The 20,277-nt window shown below is 39.8% G+C and overlaps 1 protein-coding gene across 1 annotated transcript; it reads left to right on the top strand.

The window, feature by feature from the left end:
* The first annotated feature begins 18,099 nt into the window (after positions 1 to 18,099).
* On the top strand, positions 18,100 to 20,044 carry LOC119720907. Its single transcript, XM_038190774.1, has 2 exons — positions 18,100 to 18,259; positions 18,833 to 20,044. The coding sequence occupies exons 1-2, from the start codon at positions 18,209 to 18,211 to the stop codon at positions 20,042 to 20,044; spliced, it is 1,263 nt and encodes a 420-aa protein (XP_038046702.1). The 5' UTR covers positions 18,100 to 18,208.
* The last annotated feature ends 233 nt before the right edge of the window (positions 20,045 to 20,277 follow it).

The raw sequence follows: 20,277 nt of genomic DNA, 5'->3' as shown, positions 1-20,277 counted from the left end.
AGATATAGGACTTCAAAATATGCAGGTTTGTGATGACGTCACGTGACCCCTGATGACGTAATCACGACGTCACTCGTTGCCACAATGTTGCCATAAGCACAATGCATATGCTTAATTTGAATGATGTATGACAAAGTTCGATGCCAAAAGTGGCATGTACTAAAATCGAGTACAAAGTCTATAGGATTTTGCATGGAACAAAAAGAAGAAAGTAGGGAGAGAAAACTAGAGCTGTCTGTCTGTTTGCAATAGAACACAGGGCTTTTTAGCATTTTGATTGTAATAAGTTTGATTTTTTTAACGTGTATTTAATTAGCATTTTTTAAAAGCTGTCACAATAATTAACAGAAAATTTGAGGTTCTTTGACAAATTTTAACCTGCCACTAGAGGGCGCTCTAATGTGTTATTACGTCACCAGTAATTGTTTCGTAAAGGACACCCTAGCGAGATATATATATAACTGAAAGCACTTTCATATCTTATTCCACTTTCAAATTATAACCGTTTCCGGTTTGCACCGAAAGAAGAGTCACGTTAGTTTGCATGTAACACGAAACATGACAATCCTACCTTTTTCTATCAATTCCCGTTAAAAGGAAAATCAAATCTCTCACAGTTGATTTTAAATCGATTTTCAATGACTAAATCTAGGAACTTCCGGCTTGGACCGGAAGGAAGGGTCGTGTAAGTTTGCTAATATATGAAAAATTACGAACTTGGATTATTATATTAATTCCTGAGAAAGCAAAATCATATCTGCCACACAGTCCCTTTTTTTTATTGATTTTTAAAGACTAAATGTAGAAATCTATAATAATGGTTGCTTGTAATCCGATACTTGATCACGTCATCCTGATGTCAATACCAGAAAGGTCGAGAGCTATGTTAACATGTGAACCAAAAACATGGATGATAGCCATCAAATATAGTTGTTTCTGCTTACAATTGAAATGAAAATGAAATAATTCTGGCTCTTGTATTTTATGTACACATTTTACTGAAATCCGTGTCAATCATCCAAAAATTATTACAGCGATAGTGTTGCTTATTGTCCTCCGTACTTTTGAATACGCGGCTGGAATACGCGGTTGGGTTGAATACTTGAATATCGGACCTAATAATTTATACGCGGCTAACTTCACTCTGCACGAGGAGATATTGGTACGGTATGGCAACCAGACGAAAGTTATTCCTGTGAAATAATAGACGATATATGGCCGGTCCTGCTGCACCTTGCATCAGACTAAGCGTATGCACGGTATGGAAACGGTGGTTTTTGTAAAGTTTAGTAATAAAGACATTTTTTATGTTCATTTTCATGGGAATATATGACTTTCTGCATGTGGTTGTTCTTTAGTAGTTGAAGTGAGTGACTATAGTTTGCGTGCTGATATTTTGGCGAATGATTGTGAAATGAATGATTGTTAAATAAACTAGGATTGTATCGCAATGAGGCCTATTTATATAGCCTAGGCCTGGTTCGTGCGTGCAGCATTGCGTGCTATACTGTCGTCGAAGCCTTGTTGAATAGTCTGGCTCCGCGGTTGTATTACCGTTGTGATGTCGTAACCAGGGGTGCGGGAACCAGACCGTATGGAATTTCAGACTTTATTTCGCTTGAAAAAATCCTCCAGGCTCCAGTCCAGAGCCCCAAGATGGCAATTGAAATAAACACAATTTTGGACTTTATTTCCCTTTTTAAAAAATCATCCAAAGTCACAAATAAGAAACAAAAAGTCGAATATAGCGTGGTTTCGAATGAGCATAAGCAACCTTCTGGTCTGAGATTAGAACTTTACAGTGTAACACTGAGCTACCGAACTGTTCGGTCAACTCGAGGAATTCTTATCTTTTCCACGTACGCGCATAGGTATAAAAGGGTTATAGGGCGCTGCTACGTGGCGCCAACAATGGCAACAAGGCTTCGACCATTGCGCAGTAGTCATGTGCTTAATGCCATAAATGCACTAACTTAGTTTGTGTATAAAACTTAACTGGCATCCTGGCGCATGCCATGCGGCTGTTTTATGATGCACTGTATTATCGACAAGTCCAGTACAGTCACTGTGTTTTGCAGCTATCTAAAAAGTAAGAAGCCAAATCATGGTAAAAAGATGTAATACTTGATTGGGAAATCATGAAAGAAGTCTAAAGATGATGAATTTTCAAATGAAATGCATTTTTCATAATTTATATAGTTAGTTGGTGTCAATTTAAAATGTTACAATATTATTTTCTCACAATCTGTAGCATTCACAGAGCTAAAAGTTGATCAGCTTAGTCGTCAAGTACCATTCTTGTTATTTTGAGTAATTTTCAAATTATAAAAACGCACAATTGAGATATGCTGAACACTATAATTTTAAGAGTGATGGAGTCAGAGAAATAGGAATATTTTCATTTACTTATTGATCAGTAAACGAAAAGCAAGACAATAATGATATTGTAAGTGTATTGTTGAATAAGGGCTTGGCGTGAGGGCACTATTTAAATAGATGTGCATTCACCCTAACAGTCCAGAATCCTCAAAAATCAATATGATTTTGCACACACCCTTAGGGTTAATGTTTTCAAGTCGCATGAAAGATATAATTGGGGAGAATGTGAGTAGGCCTAAGGGACGAATGGCGTATACAGTTGCTGGTTTGGTGTTAAGTTAAATCCTGTTGTAGTCATTGCAGCATGTGCTAAAATGTAGAAACATATTGACACATACATGTACCGCATGATACTGGTTTTCACGTCATGTGACAAGAAATTTCACAAACGTTATGAGACTGGTCTGAAAAATTCTAAGTGGTTTTTTTAAGTAAATACGTAAGTATTCTCACTGCAACATTTTTTTTTACACGTTATCACTTTCTGATGGCGGATAAGTCACATTATGTTAGAAGTTAATTGTCTGTATATACAATTCTGAATCAAGAAGCGACATGTAATGAAGCATTTTGTTAAATTCATTTGAGTAATTCATTCCAAAATCACACAGTGGTGTAAATGATATCGAATTTACATATTTTTGACACTATTGTAGTAGATTTCCCAGACATTAGACTGGATTTTGCATGCAAACATTAAATTTGACTTAGGCAGTGTTAGAGCAATGTACATGCATGTGCGCATGCAAACAAGCACTAAATCGACCGTGACTCAACAACACCATACCCATCTGTAACAAATCCATCGGCCAAGGTGCCTTTGGTTATAAATTATTTGTATTTTTTGTCAACTACCTCGATCTAGCTCCGTTTAGGATATGTGCACTTTATAAGAACTTGCTATTATTAAAGGAGCATTTTTTTTTTTTTTTTTTGGTTTCACAAAAAATGAAGATTTCCGAGAAGAAATGCATTCCTGCGGGTAAAGTTTGAGTTATGTGATCAAGAATATGCAAAATAGAGATGTATGCAAAGAAAAGGAAAGGAGGAAAACTGAATGTGGAAAAAAGGTTTCGTTCGATAAATGTAAATGCTCAGATAAAGTAGATACAGGAAAGGTATTGCATGAGACATGTTAAGTGGAACATTCAAAGGTTAAGAATGCTGATTATTCTCTGGAGAAACACAGGCTAGAGAATGCTGGTTATGCGATGAAGTAACTGGTCCGTTTGAGAGAGTTGTGCAATGTTATAGTTACCAAATCTTCTATCATGTAACCTGTATGGGATTTTCAAATATGCATTATGTTTTAGCAAGTAAATCAGTTTCATGGTTGTGTAGCAAATGTGGAAGATGTAATTACGCTCAGTCTATGTTGTATGATTTTGGCATTTCTGCAGATGAGAACAAATTTGAGATGCCATGGTGTGAAGAAAACATATACTATACAGGTGTCAGCAAGTCATTCATTGAAGGTGTTTCTTGCACAGATTACACTGAAGTATCAAAACAATGAATGGAAATGAAGGTGAAGCACAGACAGGAACTGGCAAAATGAAGCATGTACTAGAAGATATGACATCACTTGCAAATAGTTAAGCAAAGTGGAGGTTATTCTTTGCGGAGCAAAAGAAGTACTAATGTTGACAGTGGTTCTAATATTGGAAAGGAGAAAAATGAGGGAAATCAGGAGAAAACACAGAAGACAAGAGATAAATAATTTTTGGTAGAAAATGACAAGGGTAGAGATGGAAAAATGAAGCCAAAAAGAAAAGCTGAAGTTAATGTGGAAAGTTGTGCCAGAGGTACTAGTAGAAAAAAGCTCAGAGTCTTTCCACAAAAAAATGATTCACAGAGAATACACCAACTCAATGATGAAAGGAAATCATGTGGTCATTGTAAAAGCAGCTGTTCTTGCCCAGACAATCAACGGAGTGAGAACATAGATATCAGTTTCATTCAAGGTAGCTTTTCATCAAGGTGATCTTAGATTCGGGGACCTGGCTGGAAGACAATGTGTTTGCATGAGCCTGTGCGGAATCCAGTTTAGCAAAATTAAGTCATTGAACATGTGGTGTTCTAAAGACCTGGATATTGATAATCCGCTCTTGTTAAACTTTAGCGCATACTGATCAACATGGTGAGCCAGAATCTATGTAACATCATCTGGTTTGGGAGCATTTTAAGGAAGTTTGTCCTTCCTTATCTGTTTATTTGAGGCTTCAGCAGTTTTTCTGCACACCAAGACCGTCACCTATCTTTTGTGACTAGTAGATCACACCTTCTGCTGGTAACAATTGGATGTTCCTCCAGCACCAATGCAGCACTTCATATGCTAATGAACCAATGTTGTCTCCCACTGGATTCAACAATGCCACTGCATCTGCCACTGGACTCAACAATGGCTCCTGCCTCATCCCAGCGAGTCAGATATTCGCCAATACACCTGCACTCCTTCAATAAATGGACCCGGTCTTTGCCGTCCATGTCCTCTTCCTGCTGAAATCTGCAGTGATATTGGACCCAGAACATGTCCAATCCATCAACCATCGAAATCTTCTGGACTGATCACTGGCCCCCGTTGTTTTCGGCGCACTCGTTGTGGATGCAAGGCTGGGATACATAGGCGCCGATCGACTTACCTCAACTTTGACATACCCGTTGTAATTGGAAATCGCACATCATGTCACGACGGACCCCATCACCCTGATTACTTCAATCAATATTCACCAGCCCGGTATGTAAATGCACATAACTTGGTTTATCCACATCAGTCTGTGAGATCTATACCTCCTGAACTCAAACTAGACCTTCAATATCACTGCTATGCTGATGAAATACAGCTGTATCAATCCTTCAATCCATCTCAACCCAATGCTGTGTCTGCCCTGGACAATCTTGAGGCTTGCATTGATGAGATCAAGACATGGATGATGACAAACAGTCTCAAATTGAATGACAACAAGTCTAAATTTATCTTGTGTGGCTTAAAACAACAACTCACCAAGTTCAATATCACCAGCATCAGGATTGGAGATTCCCGCATCCATCCTTCCAACAAGTGTCGCAACCTAGGTGTCACTTTCGACCCCCACATGTCCCATATTGATCAGATATCAGGAGTGTCAAAATCAGTCAGATTTCATCTCCGTAATCTTTGCTTCATTCGGAAGTATCTAAATCGTACGGCCACTGAACAACTCGTCCATGCATTTATAACTTCGCGCTTAAATTTTTGTAATTCCCTCATGTATAACCTGCCACAACACCAAATCAACAAACTTCAACGCCTCCAAAATGCCACTGCTCGCCTCATCACCTTATCCAGACACACCACTCACATCACCCCCGTCTTAAGTCCCTTCATTGGTTCCCCATCGCTGATCGCATTGCCTTCAAGATCCTCCTTCTCGCTTTCAAGTACTACAAGGAACTTCACCGGACTACATAACGGACATTATCACGAAATATCAGCCGTCACGTAGTCTTCGTTCGGCCGGAGCGCTACAGCTTACTGTTCCCTGCACCAATCACTCTTGGGGAGACCAGTCTTTCTCAAACGCAGCTCCTGAACTCTGGAACAATCTACCCCTTGAAATTCGCCAGTCATCATCATTGTCTGTATTTAAATCTTCTGTGAAAACTCATATGTTTACCGCACGTTTTTGTAATTATTAGATGGAATTGATAAAGAACACGACGTTCAAATGTTATTCAAAACAAAAGGGAGTTTTTATTGTGGTTAACCTGTAAAAGATGTTTAGATCCATTGATAGCGCTACGTGTTGTGCGTACCCCATGTATGTTTCAGCCCCATAGACCGTGCGTGCATTTAATTCGTCTTCTCACCCATGCGCAATGGTTTCCTCCGCGTCGTCGGCTTGCAAACAGCGGTAGCAGACGACGCACTGAACGATTGTCTGGTTTTCATGTCTTAAAATGTATCCTTCTCAAACGTACTTAAAAGATGATTCAAACCAAAAATTATCAGTAGACCAAGTGAACAAAGATATCAATTGTCTCTACAGTGTGGTAACGGCGCTAAAAACCTTTTCAACTATATAAAAAAAAAAAAATAATTATGGAAAAAAACGTACAAAATGAAAAGGGAAAAACATCGTTCGCTTTTGAGTTTGGTTTACACATTTGGACAATTTGCCGGGTTTACCTTAAATCAGCCGTAGTATCATCGGAAAGGATGATAGATTATTTTCCTTTTTACAGGAGATTTGATGTAAGAAGGAAACCTGTAGCTTATAAAAATCGTCACTTTTTGAGTAAATCCATTTTGAAAGCATCGTGCACAAATAAACTGGTCCCAGTGCCCCCTATGATCGTACTTAACTGCATTTCAGGGCCGGGAACCAGTCAGTTGTTAATCATTTCAGTTAAATGTATACATTTCCAACGCGTTGAAAGATTACAAACGGAGCACTGCGGCGCGTTGTGCGTGGCTAGCCATGTTTACGGGCCAGATTCCAGGGTCTGTGTACAGGTACGTGCACAATAACGTTACATCCAACGAAAAAAACGTATAACGTGAGACCTTACTTTTCTCATTGAAACGGTTTCCGACTTAAATGATATTTATACATCGCACTTTCCGTGGCATCCTTTACCATTTTTCAGTGAAGACAAGTTTACAATTACTTGGCAAAACTGAAAAATTAGCCCCTAAACTGTCACCTGTTTTGAATTTGTGACCCAATACTTCAGTACTACCAGTACTACACGACACGGAAAAACCAAACAATGGATCAAATACTCTCTGGTTTTTTTTGCGCTAAGGTTTGCAAAAGTGACTTTAATTACCTTAAATTCCTGTCCGCGTGGAAAGAAAAATTTATCAAAGTACTTCGAGCGTGATGTTGACCGATACTTCAGTGGGTCAAACTGCGACTGCAGGCATCAATGTTTGCTGATTATCAGTAGTTTATATTTCGAGTGCGCATGCGCGCAAACTAAATGAGCGGCTGAAACATACGTGACCCAGAACCGTTTCAAAGCATTCGAACATACTGGTACGTCTGTCTGTTTTTACTCCTCACCATGGGATGCGTGTGCGTTCTCCGCGAAACTTTGGCTGCGCGAATACGCAGACAATGCTGATTGCATGTAAGGAATAATATCAAAACAATCTGCACACGTTTCTAACAATAAAAACGCCAATTACCTGAAATACTGTGCTCTGATTAGCTTCTACCTAAATGGGTAGAAGCTAATCAGAGAGAATATTTATTCCCATATAGGCTGTGTGTACGCTCGGCAGATTGACCAAATCTGGGTTGCTGCATCACATAAAAATACCGTGCACACATGTACGTTTTTAACATGTTGGTCAGGATTTGGCGCATGGGCAGGGTAACCGTAAGGTCATGGCGAAATTCTGCTAAATGCACTTCACAATGTCAGATTTATCAAAATCCTACCAAATTCTCCAGAATTGTTCAAAATACACTATAAACACTTAAAATCACATACAGTATTGCCATAATTAATTAAGGTTCAAAATAATTAAGGTTTAAATTACATTATAAACAATCTATAGTCACATAAAAACGTTATGAAATTATTGTGTAAATTTCTGGAAAACGCGGTTGCTTCACGACAAAGTCCTGTTCCCAGAGAACCTCAGCACCTAGACCAGCCAACCTGTCCCATTATACAAGGGTTTGTTTGAAAAGATTGAAGCTTTTTAAACTCATTTACCATTTTTCAAATTTGCTGTGGTTTTCTGTCAAATAGGCCTACGTATTTTTGCAGAATTCTGCCAGAAATCTGCCAACAAAATCCATTCTGTCAAATTTTCTGTCAAACTCGAATCCATGAAAACAAAGCTTTAAACAGGTCAAAGTAACAATACTTGCTGTAAAATATGAGCCCCAAAAACCGTCCGCTTCTAAAAATTACCGCAAAAGCGAAATATAACAGGGACATAAATAATTACGTATTTGCATGATATGTATGATTGCATCTTTTACAGCGCCCGCTAGTGCCATGTGGTGTCTTCCCCTCCACTAGCCGACACATATACGCCTCTCTCGGGGTTCAACCCCAAGATACTGCTTTCATTTTATATTCTGCCGTAATTGTCCAGTCTCACTGGATCACAGAGACAAGGGTACCACAATCACTACCATTAGCCATAACTAATACAACTACCTGTACGTGTCACCAGTGAAACATGAGATTTCCAAAAATGCCTCTTCCGTTAAGAGGTTCTTCTTTAACGTGTTTGCTAGTTTTGATGTGTATTGATTAGATTTTTGGTAGCTAACGTAATTAAATTATAGTTATTATATTTACTGAACTGTCCGGTGTCGTCACCCTTGCCTTATGCATGGTAGCTACCGCCGAATTCAGAGCGACGGTTATGACCATGGGTCCACCATAAGGTACGAGTGTAACCCAGGTTAAATCATTGCTATGACGTCACATCATTGTTAAAAGTGTGGATTCGGATCTACGAATCTCTTACACTGGTCACAAAGTGTGGATTCGGAACGAAGAATCCACACTTTGAACACGTCGGACAATTGTTCTCCATTATGAGCCTGAATAGGACCGTTCTGCGTAAAAATTTGTTTTCCGAAAATTTCCAATGCATCTTCACTGTCACATTCACCGCCGTCACTGCAAAAACTACTTTTAGTCAGAAAGAAATCGTCATCTGAACTATCCATTTTGTCGTAAGGAGCCTATACACACGAAATGGCTTGGTTGTACGGCTGTGGCGATACAAATGCTAAACTTGCCAGGGAAAAATATTGCAACCTGACGCCACTTCCGCGCTTGTGTACGAAGTCTGTGGAGAGTCATTTCAAGTATTTTCTTACAAAATTTGAAACATTTCTCAGTCCCAGATTCATCATTTTTGCAACGAATGACCTTCATTGAGATGATATATGAAGAAAAAAGTGGCGTCAGGTTGCATCATTCTTTCCAATACATGTACTTCTGTTGACGCAATGGTATAAGTCGAAGAATACACTCGTAAGTGTGGATTCTTAAATTACGAATCCACACTTTCTCGTGTATTCTCCTTAACTTATACATTACAAGATCCAGCCGCTGAATGTTCCTATTGTGATGACGGATGATGGAGCAGGGAGACACCACCCGGGTGCCTATCAGATGGAGGTAAGAGGCTTGACAAATATCTCATATTTCTATCCTGAGGATTTCAGGTAAAACCTTCTAAAAATTGCACTGATCAAATGTATTCAAGTTGAGGAGGTGGCGGGAAACTCCCCAATTGAGAGATTTGCTGAAGAACTGATAAAACATGTTGGTCTGGGTGGATCTGGAATAATAAAAACATTGGTTTCTAGATGGCCCTCACAAATTAAAAACTTTTTTTTAAAATGTTTCTCCAAAATAAAATGTTTGAACACTCAGAAAAAAAGGAAAAAGAAAAACATAAAACAAATTAAAAAAAAAAAGTCCCCTGTAAAATTTCTCTATAAAGCGGTGGTCTGGGTTGCTATTGGGACCAGGAACAGATCCACTCTTCTCATATACTGGTTCCTCGGCCCAGAATGATTAATCCTGATTGGAGCACAAACAGTCCCATATACTTCATTACATTTTAGTATTTTTTTTATTATATAAAATTGAACAAATTAGGAACTTGCTAAGAGTAAGGCCATATAAAAGAAAAACATGTTTAGCGTCCCCGCTCGCTTCCTTTTTGCGGGACGCTAAAAAAAAATTCTTTGGCCTAATATTGTGGTAGGACAGAGATAGATTGTCGTTTAGATAACGGGGGCAATACGGATAATCAGGTTAGTTTTGTCTGATTTTCGTTTTCAGCGACTGACGCACATGTGGCAGCTGCCACATGTCCCACACCATCAGTCCTAAATTCCCTCATCTACCACCGTGGCCAAAATATTGCCACAAGAGACTTTGAAATCATCTTTGATCATGGTGATGAGATTGAGATTCGATGTAATACAGCACTTAACAGTCAAGGGCAGGGCGGTATAGTTACCGCTACTTGTAGGAATGGAGCCTGGACGCCTGGTATCGTCATTTTTAACAAGTGTTCATTCATATGGCGGCATATTTCATTTTTTTGGAGAAAAAAAACTAGAGAAAAAAAAGAATATGCATGTCGCGGGTCAAAGTATACGGGATTTGATTGGATATCATGTTTTATGCGCATCTGAAATTCTCGGCCGAATTCGGCGGAAAATGTAAAGAAACACAATAATGAATTCGTCACAGTTGCTTCAAGGCTGTCGCCCGCCTTTACTTACTGTACGGCTATTTATGGATATGTCTGTAGGGCTTATGTACGTACGTGCAGACAAAGCACATGCAAGGGTTGTTGACGCTAACGGTAGTACAACTACCGGGTAGTAGTGAGTGCGGCGCGGTGTGCTGTAAGCTCATTTGGGGAACAAGACTCAAAGTACCGGGTAGACATACATGTTTATAGTATACATATACATGTACACATGTGCAGTACTGCAATGTTGTGATGAATCGCAGTTGTTTTGTGCATTTTGGCATCTTTTTCTGGCCCTGGAGCAGAAGCCATCTGGCATCTCTGATAAAACTCATCCCTGATAAATAAACTCAGGCAATTTATTTTTCTGGTCTGGCATCCAGATCCTGGAGTCCACATGAGTCCCCATCTCAGACTGTTAAGTAAGAGACACTTGTTATAGGGTCACATACATACACAGACACGTTTTGAGGATTAAGCGGTTCCAATCTTCCTGGAGCCGGTTCCAGTTCCCAAAAAATAGCCAGTTCCGAGTCGGATCCCGGAAAATTAAATGAAAAACATAAGCTCTGGAAATTTCATTTAGAATAACTGTGTCACCTTGTAAGGCCCTGCTCCGTTGATTTCAATTTGCAATACAATCATGTTATTGCACTACCTTTGTTTTCAAACAGTGTCTTTTTCCTGTGAAACTGCGAGCTTTATTACTTTATTCTCTGTTCCTTTCCCATGATTTTATTTACCGCGGCGACACCGCCATGCCTCCGAGAATAAACGATTCACTGCACAGCACAAGTACACACACGCTAGGCACTTACCCACTGGTACATTGCTTTCAATGAACACGTGGGACCGGTCGCGTTCTGGGATCAGCTCTAGCTGACGGACCCATACAAATTTACACCGGCCCTGATTCGAACGAGTCATAGGCGGTCTGGATTGACTGCTTTATTATCTAGCAGGTATAGCAGCTTATTTTTCACCATGTGCGCCGATCAGAAAGAAGTTTTAGAAATGACGGAAAGGAATAATTCATTTTCATGAATCGGTAGATTCGAGACTAGTATGGAGCTGGGGATTGTTAACATGTACCCCGGCCCACGTCTCGCGAAATCCGAATCTCAAAACAGTGCTGTACCCAGTAAGGGTCCGTACATAGAGCCAATTCTCGCGGCACTCATCAGAACCGGGGCCATCAGAGCCGATTCCAGCAGTCTCAGAACCGGTGTGACAAAAAAATGACTCATGTGAACAACGGATTCCTTTTTCGCGATCGTTATTTTTTTCGTATTATCTATGCAGGAGCATGCGCAATACCATGGGGTCCGTATTTTTATAAACCAAATGCACGGTACACCGATTGTCCAAACGGACTAGTATTGGGTTCAATGCAATGCACTGCATGTGTAACGTGGAAAAATAGCACACTGTCTTAAACACAAATTGAGCAAATTGTCCTGGTTCAAATGACTAGGCTTAAGAAGCTGGGACAGAATCGAAACAGGAGTTGATTCCCCCCCCCCAAAAAAAAAAACTTTATTCACATGAAACTCAACAAATGTTGCTAAGTATCAAACACACGAAAAAGGGAAATTTCAGTTGCTCAACAAACTATTTAAAACAAAAGGAGAATAATTAGTTATCCAAAACTCAAAACGTATCTTCAAATTTCACTTCAACTGGTTTCCAAAAGCAAAAATAGTTATTTGGTATGAAGAAGAGTGGACAAGAAAGAGAAAAGTATAGATAATAGATAATACCAACACAGCACCAATAAAGGGTCACTCTGGCGGTTCTAAATGACAACACCTCTAAAGTTCTGCAAAATTTAAGAAACAAGGAAAACACAATAAAAAATATGAAGTTGCTACTTTCTAACCATTGATGAATCCTTAAAACGTTAAAACACATGCATTTAACTTATAATACATACACACTGTGCTAGATCTAGCCGAATTCTGCTAGAAAATAGTCACAATAGAAAAATCGCATAAAATGTTACGTCACGTGACTCGTGATGACGTCATGATGACGTCAATGTTCGGCGCACAACTTCAGATGCTGGTCTAAGTGTGTGCTGAGTATAAAGTCATTCGGATTGATTTTAGTGCCCTAATAAAAAATGCCTTCCAGTGTGAAAACGTGTACTAATGCTATGGGGAATGGCTGAAAAAGAAGAAAGAAAAAAAAACTTTAACGAAAACAAAGGTTGTTTCGGCCGGTTGCCGAAACAGCCAACTAATACTCCTCCACACATGCATGCAAGCACGCCTCGTGGCCCGACCGCAAACATCGTAGGGTGGTTTGTCTCCGATCGCCGCCATGTATTCTTGCCGTTGTTTTGACTACTGTAGCAAGATCGAATGATGTCCCGGCGTTGAATTCCTATCTGATATGTAGCCGATTCTCGGCTCTGGGTCTGTGCACACAGAATGGGTAATTTAATCTGGAACCGATTCTTTTGGAGCTGGCACCGAGGATAGCGGGTACCTGGTTTTCGAGAAAAAAAAATGGGTCTCGCGGTTCCGGTTCTCGTATTGGAACCCGGTAGAATTGGGGAACCGAGGGAACCTCCCAATAGGATTTTCCTTTGTTCCTCCTCCCTTTTCCTTTGTTCGTACTAACTTTTTTTCGCAACAGCTCTCGTTGGTTTTGTACACGTTTTCTAATCGAGTAGAGGTCGTTCTCGATTCTGTTCCTGTCCTCGATTCACCGATGATGTTGCACGTGTGTGTCCTCGATTTACACCATAAACAAACGCACACAGAGAAATAGACTGTTCTGTAATTCATTAGCCCCTCCCACTTTGCATGTTTTTCAGACATTTGGATGGGCAGTCTCGGCTGTGATTGGTCAAAACATCATAAGGCAGGGCTTAATCAACCCTAGATCTAAACTTTGTTAGCAAACCAATTTCAAAACTCAAGAAAACTTCATTTTTTAAAACCTGTTTTATCTACAGATTCAGATCTGGACTTGACTATGTCGTATGTGTGTGACATAACAGAACCATATAGCTATATTAAATTACTAGAGCGCTAACTCGATGTACCTTGTAATGCCTGATGGGCGCATCCATGTTTGCTTACAAACCTATGGAAAACTCGAAATTTTGTACGGCTTTTGTACGGCTATATTTGCATATCTGCGTTTGTATTCCATGCCGGTGCGTCATCAAAGCCAATACGTCCAAAACCGAAACGCACGATCAGCAAAATAATGAGCGTTTCATTTTGCTCTACGCAAACAGCGCATCGTGTGTACGTCCCTCAACTACAGACGCTTTTCGCCGTGACGCTTTTTGAACCGTCATGACGCGCTTAACCCTCTATATACCAAGACCAATAAACAGTTGAGGAAAATTATAATAATGAATTTTTTTCAAAATGGGGGGTGAAATTTAAAAAAAAGAAAACTTGAAAATTGATTAACGACTTTTCTAATTAATGAGCGTAGCATATATATGCTACATTAGAGGACAATATCGTGATATTATTTACACACATGTAAAAACGTATGTAGAATATTGTTATTCTTTATTGTCACACATGTAAATACGTACGTACCATATGTGCTGCATTGGCTTATACGGTCTAATGTCCATGTACAATGACCATCTGTACACGTACGCACTACACCGTCATCATCCATAGGTGCATATATGCTACTGGTGTTTTCATAAAGATCCTACTACAAGACCTGAAAGAAAGGGCAGGACAGGAGACTGGTGACAAGTCTATGATTGGTTGATTTGCTCTCCTTTAATTACTGATTGCTCTCAAAACTACAATGACTAGTGCAGGGCCCGTCAAGAAATGCACCTGTTCGGTAGGGGCAATGTCAAAATGCTCATATCATGAAAACAACGCACACGATTCAATTGTGTTGTTTTCACAGGTTAAACTCACACTCATAGGTTGAGCGCACTTTGTACATGTCGCCAGGCCATCCCCGGCACTGATATTCACCCATACTGTGTGTGGTAGGCCGTGGTTCTACAAGAAAACCAAATTAATACAATAATTAATATTGGAACCTACATATGAGGTGACATGGAAAACACATGAAAATGGACTAAGTTACATGCAATAAATTTCACCAGTATCAACTAAATTATCTAACAAACTGAGAGATTAGATAAGCTATTATAATTAAGCCCCAAATTACACTAAATTAACCAGCAATAATGATTAAATACGATGACATAATCTTTAGTTAAAGATCAATAAAATGTACGTACATGTACCCATATAACAACTATGATGAAACCCACGTTATTTATTCATTACAAAACCCCCACAAAATATCCCTTAAATCATCTATAAATCTACTAACTTTTAGCTTCTACGCACGGCCGCTGATGGACGACATATACAGATGATTAGGAAAATTGGGTTTAACCGGGGATTTTATGTTTGATTGAAGGAACAATTGAGAGATTTATCGGAATGATTTCAGGACAAATGTGACTAAAGTGGAATCACTTTGGAATTTTCTAGATTCATAATCACAAGAGGGCGCTATACCAGTTAAACGCTCAGACACTGTCGTACAAGACCAACACCTTTTTCTTTGAAATAAGAGCTTTATGTTAATCTACTTGATATGGGAAAGACGATGAACAATGAAATATTGACCTGGGGTCATTCCATGTCAGACCAACGCACTTTTTTACCTCATGTCTTCCGATTTTGATAAAAATTGCTGTGCTTGTAGGTCCTAATGAGCAATGAATACACACCAATTTTTAGCCCGATCCGACCTACCATGTGGTCAGGGCAGATGCCACAAAAAATGGCATTTTTAGAGTAAAATACCACCCTTTTGGTATAAATATGTCAAAACTATGGCAATTTTCATCGAATATATGTGAATTTGGTATTTAAATAATGAGGATTGCATGCTGAAATCACTTCTTTTGTCAAAATTAAATTTTGTGAAAAGTAGGTCACGTGACCTTTAATATGCCATCGTGACCTTTGACCCAATTTTTGTAATAATGTATCATTCCGAAAATCAACGAAATAAAAATAACTTGCTAGAGCATGTCTTCCTCTATCAGAATCTACTAACAATCAGTTGGGGTCTTCAAAATTTACAACTTTATGACTATTTTTGTACAGTTGGTAGGTTACAAATGAGTCAATTTAATATAGACTTTACATAAGAAATACACCAACACGACTTACTATTCTGTTTCTTAAGTTACTAAAATTAATCTAGATTTGTATGTATAAAGTACAAAGCCAGGAAAAAGAAAATTCTACCTTCTGATTCCAAAGAAACTGTCTAATCATATGAAGCCCGGGAAGGGACAGGGTGGATTTTTTTTTTGGAATTTCCTAATTCGTTCGCACGAATTACTAAATCGTTCGCACGAATTGCTAATTCGTTCGCACGAATTGCTAATTCGTTCGCACGAATTAGTAATTCGTTCGCACGAATTGCTATTTCGTTCGCACGAATTCCTAATTCGTTCGCACGAATTACTAATTCGTGCGAACGAATTGGTAATTCGTGCGAACGAATTACTGGAGTTTGCTAATTCGTTCCCACGAATTAGTAATTCGTGCGAACGAATTGGTTTCGTGCGAACGAATTACTGGAGTTTGCTAATTCGTTCCCACGAATTAGTAATTCGTGCGAACGAATTACTGGGGTTATTCGTGCGAACGAATTGGTAATTCGTGCGAACGAATTACTGGAGTTTGCTAATTCGTTCCCACGAATTAGTAATTCGTGCGAACGAATTAGCAATTCGTGCGAACGAATTACTAATTCGTGCGAACGAATTAGCAAACTCCAAAAAAAAAAATTCCCTTCCCGGGCTTCATATAATCAGAATATCTGGACTCGGAAGTGTGCTAACCACTAACAGTAACCAGGCCTGCTGGGTGCAGATCAGTAAATCGGTCCGAAATTGCCTGCGCCGGCCAAATCACGATTTGCATGCCCTCAAAATCTTCGGTATTTGGGCATGCTTTGGGACATGAACTTGAGGGTTTGTAAAAAATATGGGTGGAAGCCGTGCACAGGACTGGGAGCTTGCAGTTCTGTGTAATTTTGATGTAATTTGGACCCTAAAAGCGCTCTATTTTGCAATGGAGTGTAGGCATCGTTTTTCAAAATGGCGATGGGCTTCAGGACTATTTTCAGGGGTGATCATCTTCAGATGGAAATTTCTCCTAAAAGTCATCAGTTGACCCCCCGAAAATTGAAAAGAAAATGAAAGATGATGAAATAAGCTTTAATTTGATGTGCGTCTGGAACACCTTGGAGAGTTGTGAGTATTTTTCCCGAATTTTTGAAGTGGGAGCATTTACCATTGGGGTCTATGGAAGTTTATTTACTGGTCTGCTACCTGCTGACTGCACTGATCTTTGTTATTTACTGGACAAAACATGACACTTGAGGGCGCTAGAATTCGTGCATCAGTCAACACACATGACACATGGCATGCATAGTGTATGCAATTTAGCATCGTGCACAACAGTTGGGGATTTTTTGTTCATTGATTGGCAGTCTTTTCTTTGGACAGTGTGAAAACAATGTCTCAATCTCAGCATGCTCAGTGTTCAGTAGGACTGTGCCTAAAAGAAGAATGTTGTGATGACGCTGAACATTTACAACCGAAAGATGAGGAATTACAGTGTCTGCGTCTCAGATCAGGTTGTGAAACAGTAACCACAGTGTGCTGTGATCCTCTCAACCTTCATACTGGTAAGGTGCATGCCCAAGGGCTGCGAGAAATAACATTGGAACAATCGCAAAAAACATCACTATGGTCTCATACCTGGAAAGAAACTCTGCCGCAGCTGTCGTTCATCAATTTTCAACGTGTCTGTACCACCACAACCTAAACTGTCTTCGATAAGATCAAGTACTGAACCTGTACTATCTTCAAGTACTGAATCATCTGATGAACCATCAACAAGTCAAGCTTACCCATCTCAGACCCAGTGGCGTCACCAGACTTTTCAGTCTGGGGGGGCACAGGGGGGCACCAGCATTTGATGGGGGCACTTAGGTGGATACGGATCGCCGTCCTTTGGAAAATTTTCGCATACGGAGGATGGGCTAGATGCAAAATGGTGCCACATTTGATGCTAAATTCGATCTGAAGATATCTCCAGAAATTGCTATTTAACCAACTCAGATGATGGGAGTTGAATATAACAAAATATATATATATTTTTTTACCAACCCAAATCTCAGATGGGGGGGCACTCGGGGGGGCACTAGGTTTTCCAGGGGGGGCACGTGCCCCCCTGGCCCCCCCTTGGCGACGCCACTGCTCAGACCCCCATTCAGGAAGTGGCTGCCACTGCATCACTCTCATCGGTAAATCGGGCTCTTCATACAATTGGGGTTACTCCAATTATGCGTAGAAAACTTGGTCATAAAAAGTACCAACAAAAGAAATTCAAGGCAATTGAAACCAGATTGACATCACAGCATGGAATTCAACAAGTTCCCAAACCTTCAACTTCTGAGGAAATTTTGGAACAATTGAAAGAAAAATTTGTCACTGCTACAAACAGCGAGAAGCTTCAGATTCTCACAATTGTACCGAAGAGTTGGAGTATTCGCAAAATTATGCAGGAATTCCAAACCAGTGACTGGATGGCCAGGAAGGCAAAACGACTGGTGAGACTGATTTTCTTTTTCTCTTTGTTTTTGCCTTTCTTTATCCAGATAAAGCCAAAAAATAGTTCTGCTTCTGGTTTCCCTACCTACCCTATTATGGCAGCCCCTACCCTATTTTTTCTATGGGAAAAATGAGGAAAAAACACCAAAAATCATCAATTTCTACCTTTTACCCTTGACTACACGCAGACGCCTCTATAAGATTGTACACAAAAGAAATTGGCAAAATAAAAAATTTCCCTACCTACCCTATTTTCGAAAGCCATGTAATCGGAAACAGAAATTTTTTTGGGCATAAAGTAACAGTACTGCCTTTACATTTGTAATGTATTTTGCTGATAAATTTGTTGTAAGCAACATTGTATCAGTTTATTTTAAATTTAACTCCATGGCGGTTTTGGCCAAACAATCACTTCATAACAATAGTTAATTGACAATAATGCATGCATAGTCGTGATTTTTTTTTTTTATACGGAACCATGTTACAAAAAGCCCTTATCACACAAAAAATGCTCCCCCAATAGTCGGATAGTTAGACTTATATCATTTTTTGTTCAATCATGTCTCCTTCAGGTTGCTGAAAAAGGAATTTTGTCCTCACCCAATCCTCGCTCTGGGAAAACTCTCAGCGAAGATGTCGTCAACCACGTGAAAAGTTTTTATGACAGTGATGATATCAGTAGACTGATGCCGGGGAAGAAGGACTGTGTGTCCATCCGAGAAGGTAACCAACGGATTATCTGCCAGAAGCGTCTGCTTTTGTGCAACTTAGATGAAGCATACAGGGCATTCAAGGACAAGTATCCAGAACTGAAGGTGGGTTTTTCGAAATTTGCCGAATTAAGGCCCAAGTATTGCGTTGTAGCTGGAAGTAGTGGTACACATTCCGTGTGTGTCTGTACCCATCATCAAAATGTAAAGCTGATGATCCATGCCGTTGACATTCCTCGTTTTCGTGGATCCTACAAAAACCTGCTTGCTGAAATCACCTGTAATCCTGGCACAACGGACTGTTTCCTGGGAAATTGTTCTATGTGTCCCAAGGTTGCTGACCTGAAGCAGCATATCATGGAGGAGATAGAAGATGAGGCTATCGATGAAATATGTTACAAGCAGTGGGTATCAACAGACAGATCAACATTAGAAACCATGACAGCAGAGGTTGATTCATTCTGCGATCGGTTTTCGGAGAAGCTTCTTCAGCTGAAACGGCATGAATTCATTACTGACCAGCAAGCAAAGTACCTGAATCACCTGAAGTCAGAGTTGCAGCATGGTGAAATAATTGTTCTTGGGGATTTCTCAGAAAATTATGCATTTGTTGTTCAAGATTCATCTCAGGGATTTCACTGGACAAATGACCAAGCAACACTGCATCCGTTTGTGATCTACTTCAAAAAAGACAACCAGCTTCTCCATCTCAACTCTGTTGTTATCTCTAACAGCCTCATCCATGACACCATCGCAGTTTACTGTTTCCAACGAAGGCTACACAACTACCTTGCGCAGACAATGCAGGTGCGCAAAGTATTCTACTTCACAGATGGATCTTCTGCACAATATAAGAACAGAAAGAACTTTGCAAACTTGACCTGTCACAAGGATGACTTTTCATCTGATGCTGAGTGGCATTTCTTTGCCACATCACATGGGAAAGGACCGTGTGATGGATTGGGTGGAACTGTAAAGCAATTGGTCGCAAAAGCCAGTCTTCAGAGACCAAATCTTGAATGCTCAGCAGCTGTATTCGTGGGCCAAGGTGAATATTCCAGGAATACAGTTTGATTTTGTGGACAAGAGTGAAGTGCAACAGTGCGGAGAATTCCTTGAGAGTCGATTCTCATCAGCAGTGACTGTTCAGGGTATGCAACAGCTCTATGCTTTCTACCCGCACCCAGTACAGCGGACTCACGTCCAGGTGAAATTCATCTCAAAGGAACAAAATGCCAAGTCTGTGAGAGTCATTAAAGTTCAAGAAGCACAGTAATGAATGAGTAAAGGTAACTTTGATTGTAATA

This window comes from Patiria miniata, unplaced genomic scaffold (assembly GCF_015706575.1).
Source record: "Patiria miniata isolate m_02_andy unplaced genomic scaffold, ASM1570657v1 HiC_scaffold_9, whole genome shotgun sequence".
NCBI lineage: Eukaryota > Metazoa > Echinodermata > Asteroidea > Valvatida > Asterinidae > Patiria > Patiria miniata.
Note: the sequence above shows the minus strand (reverse complement) of the source record. Positions and strands in the feature narration are given on the sequence as shown.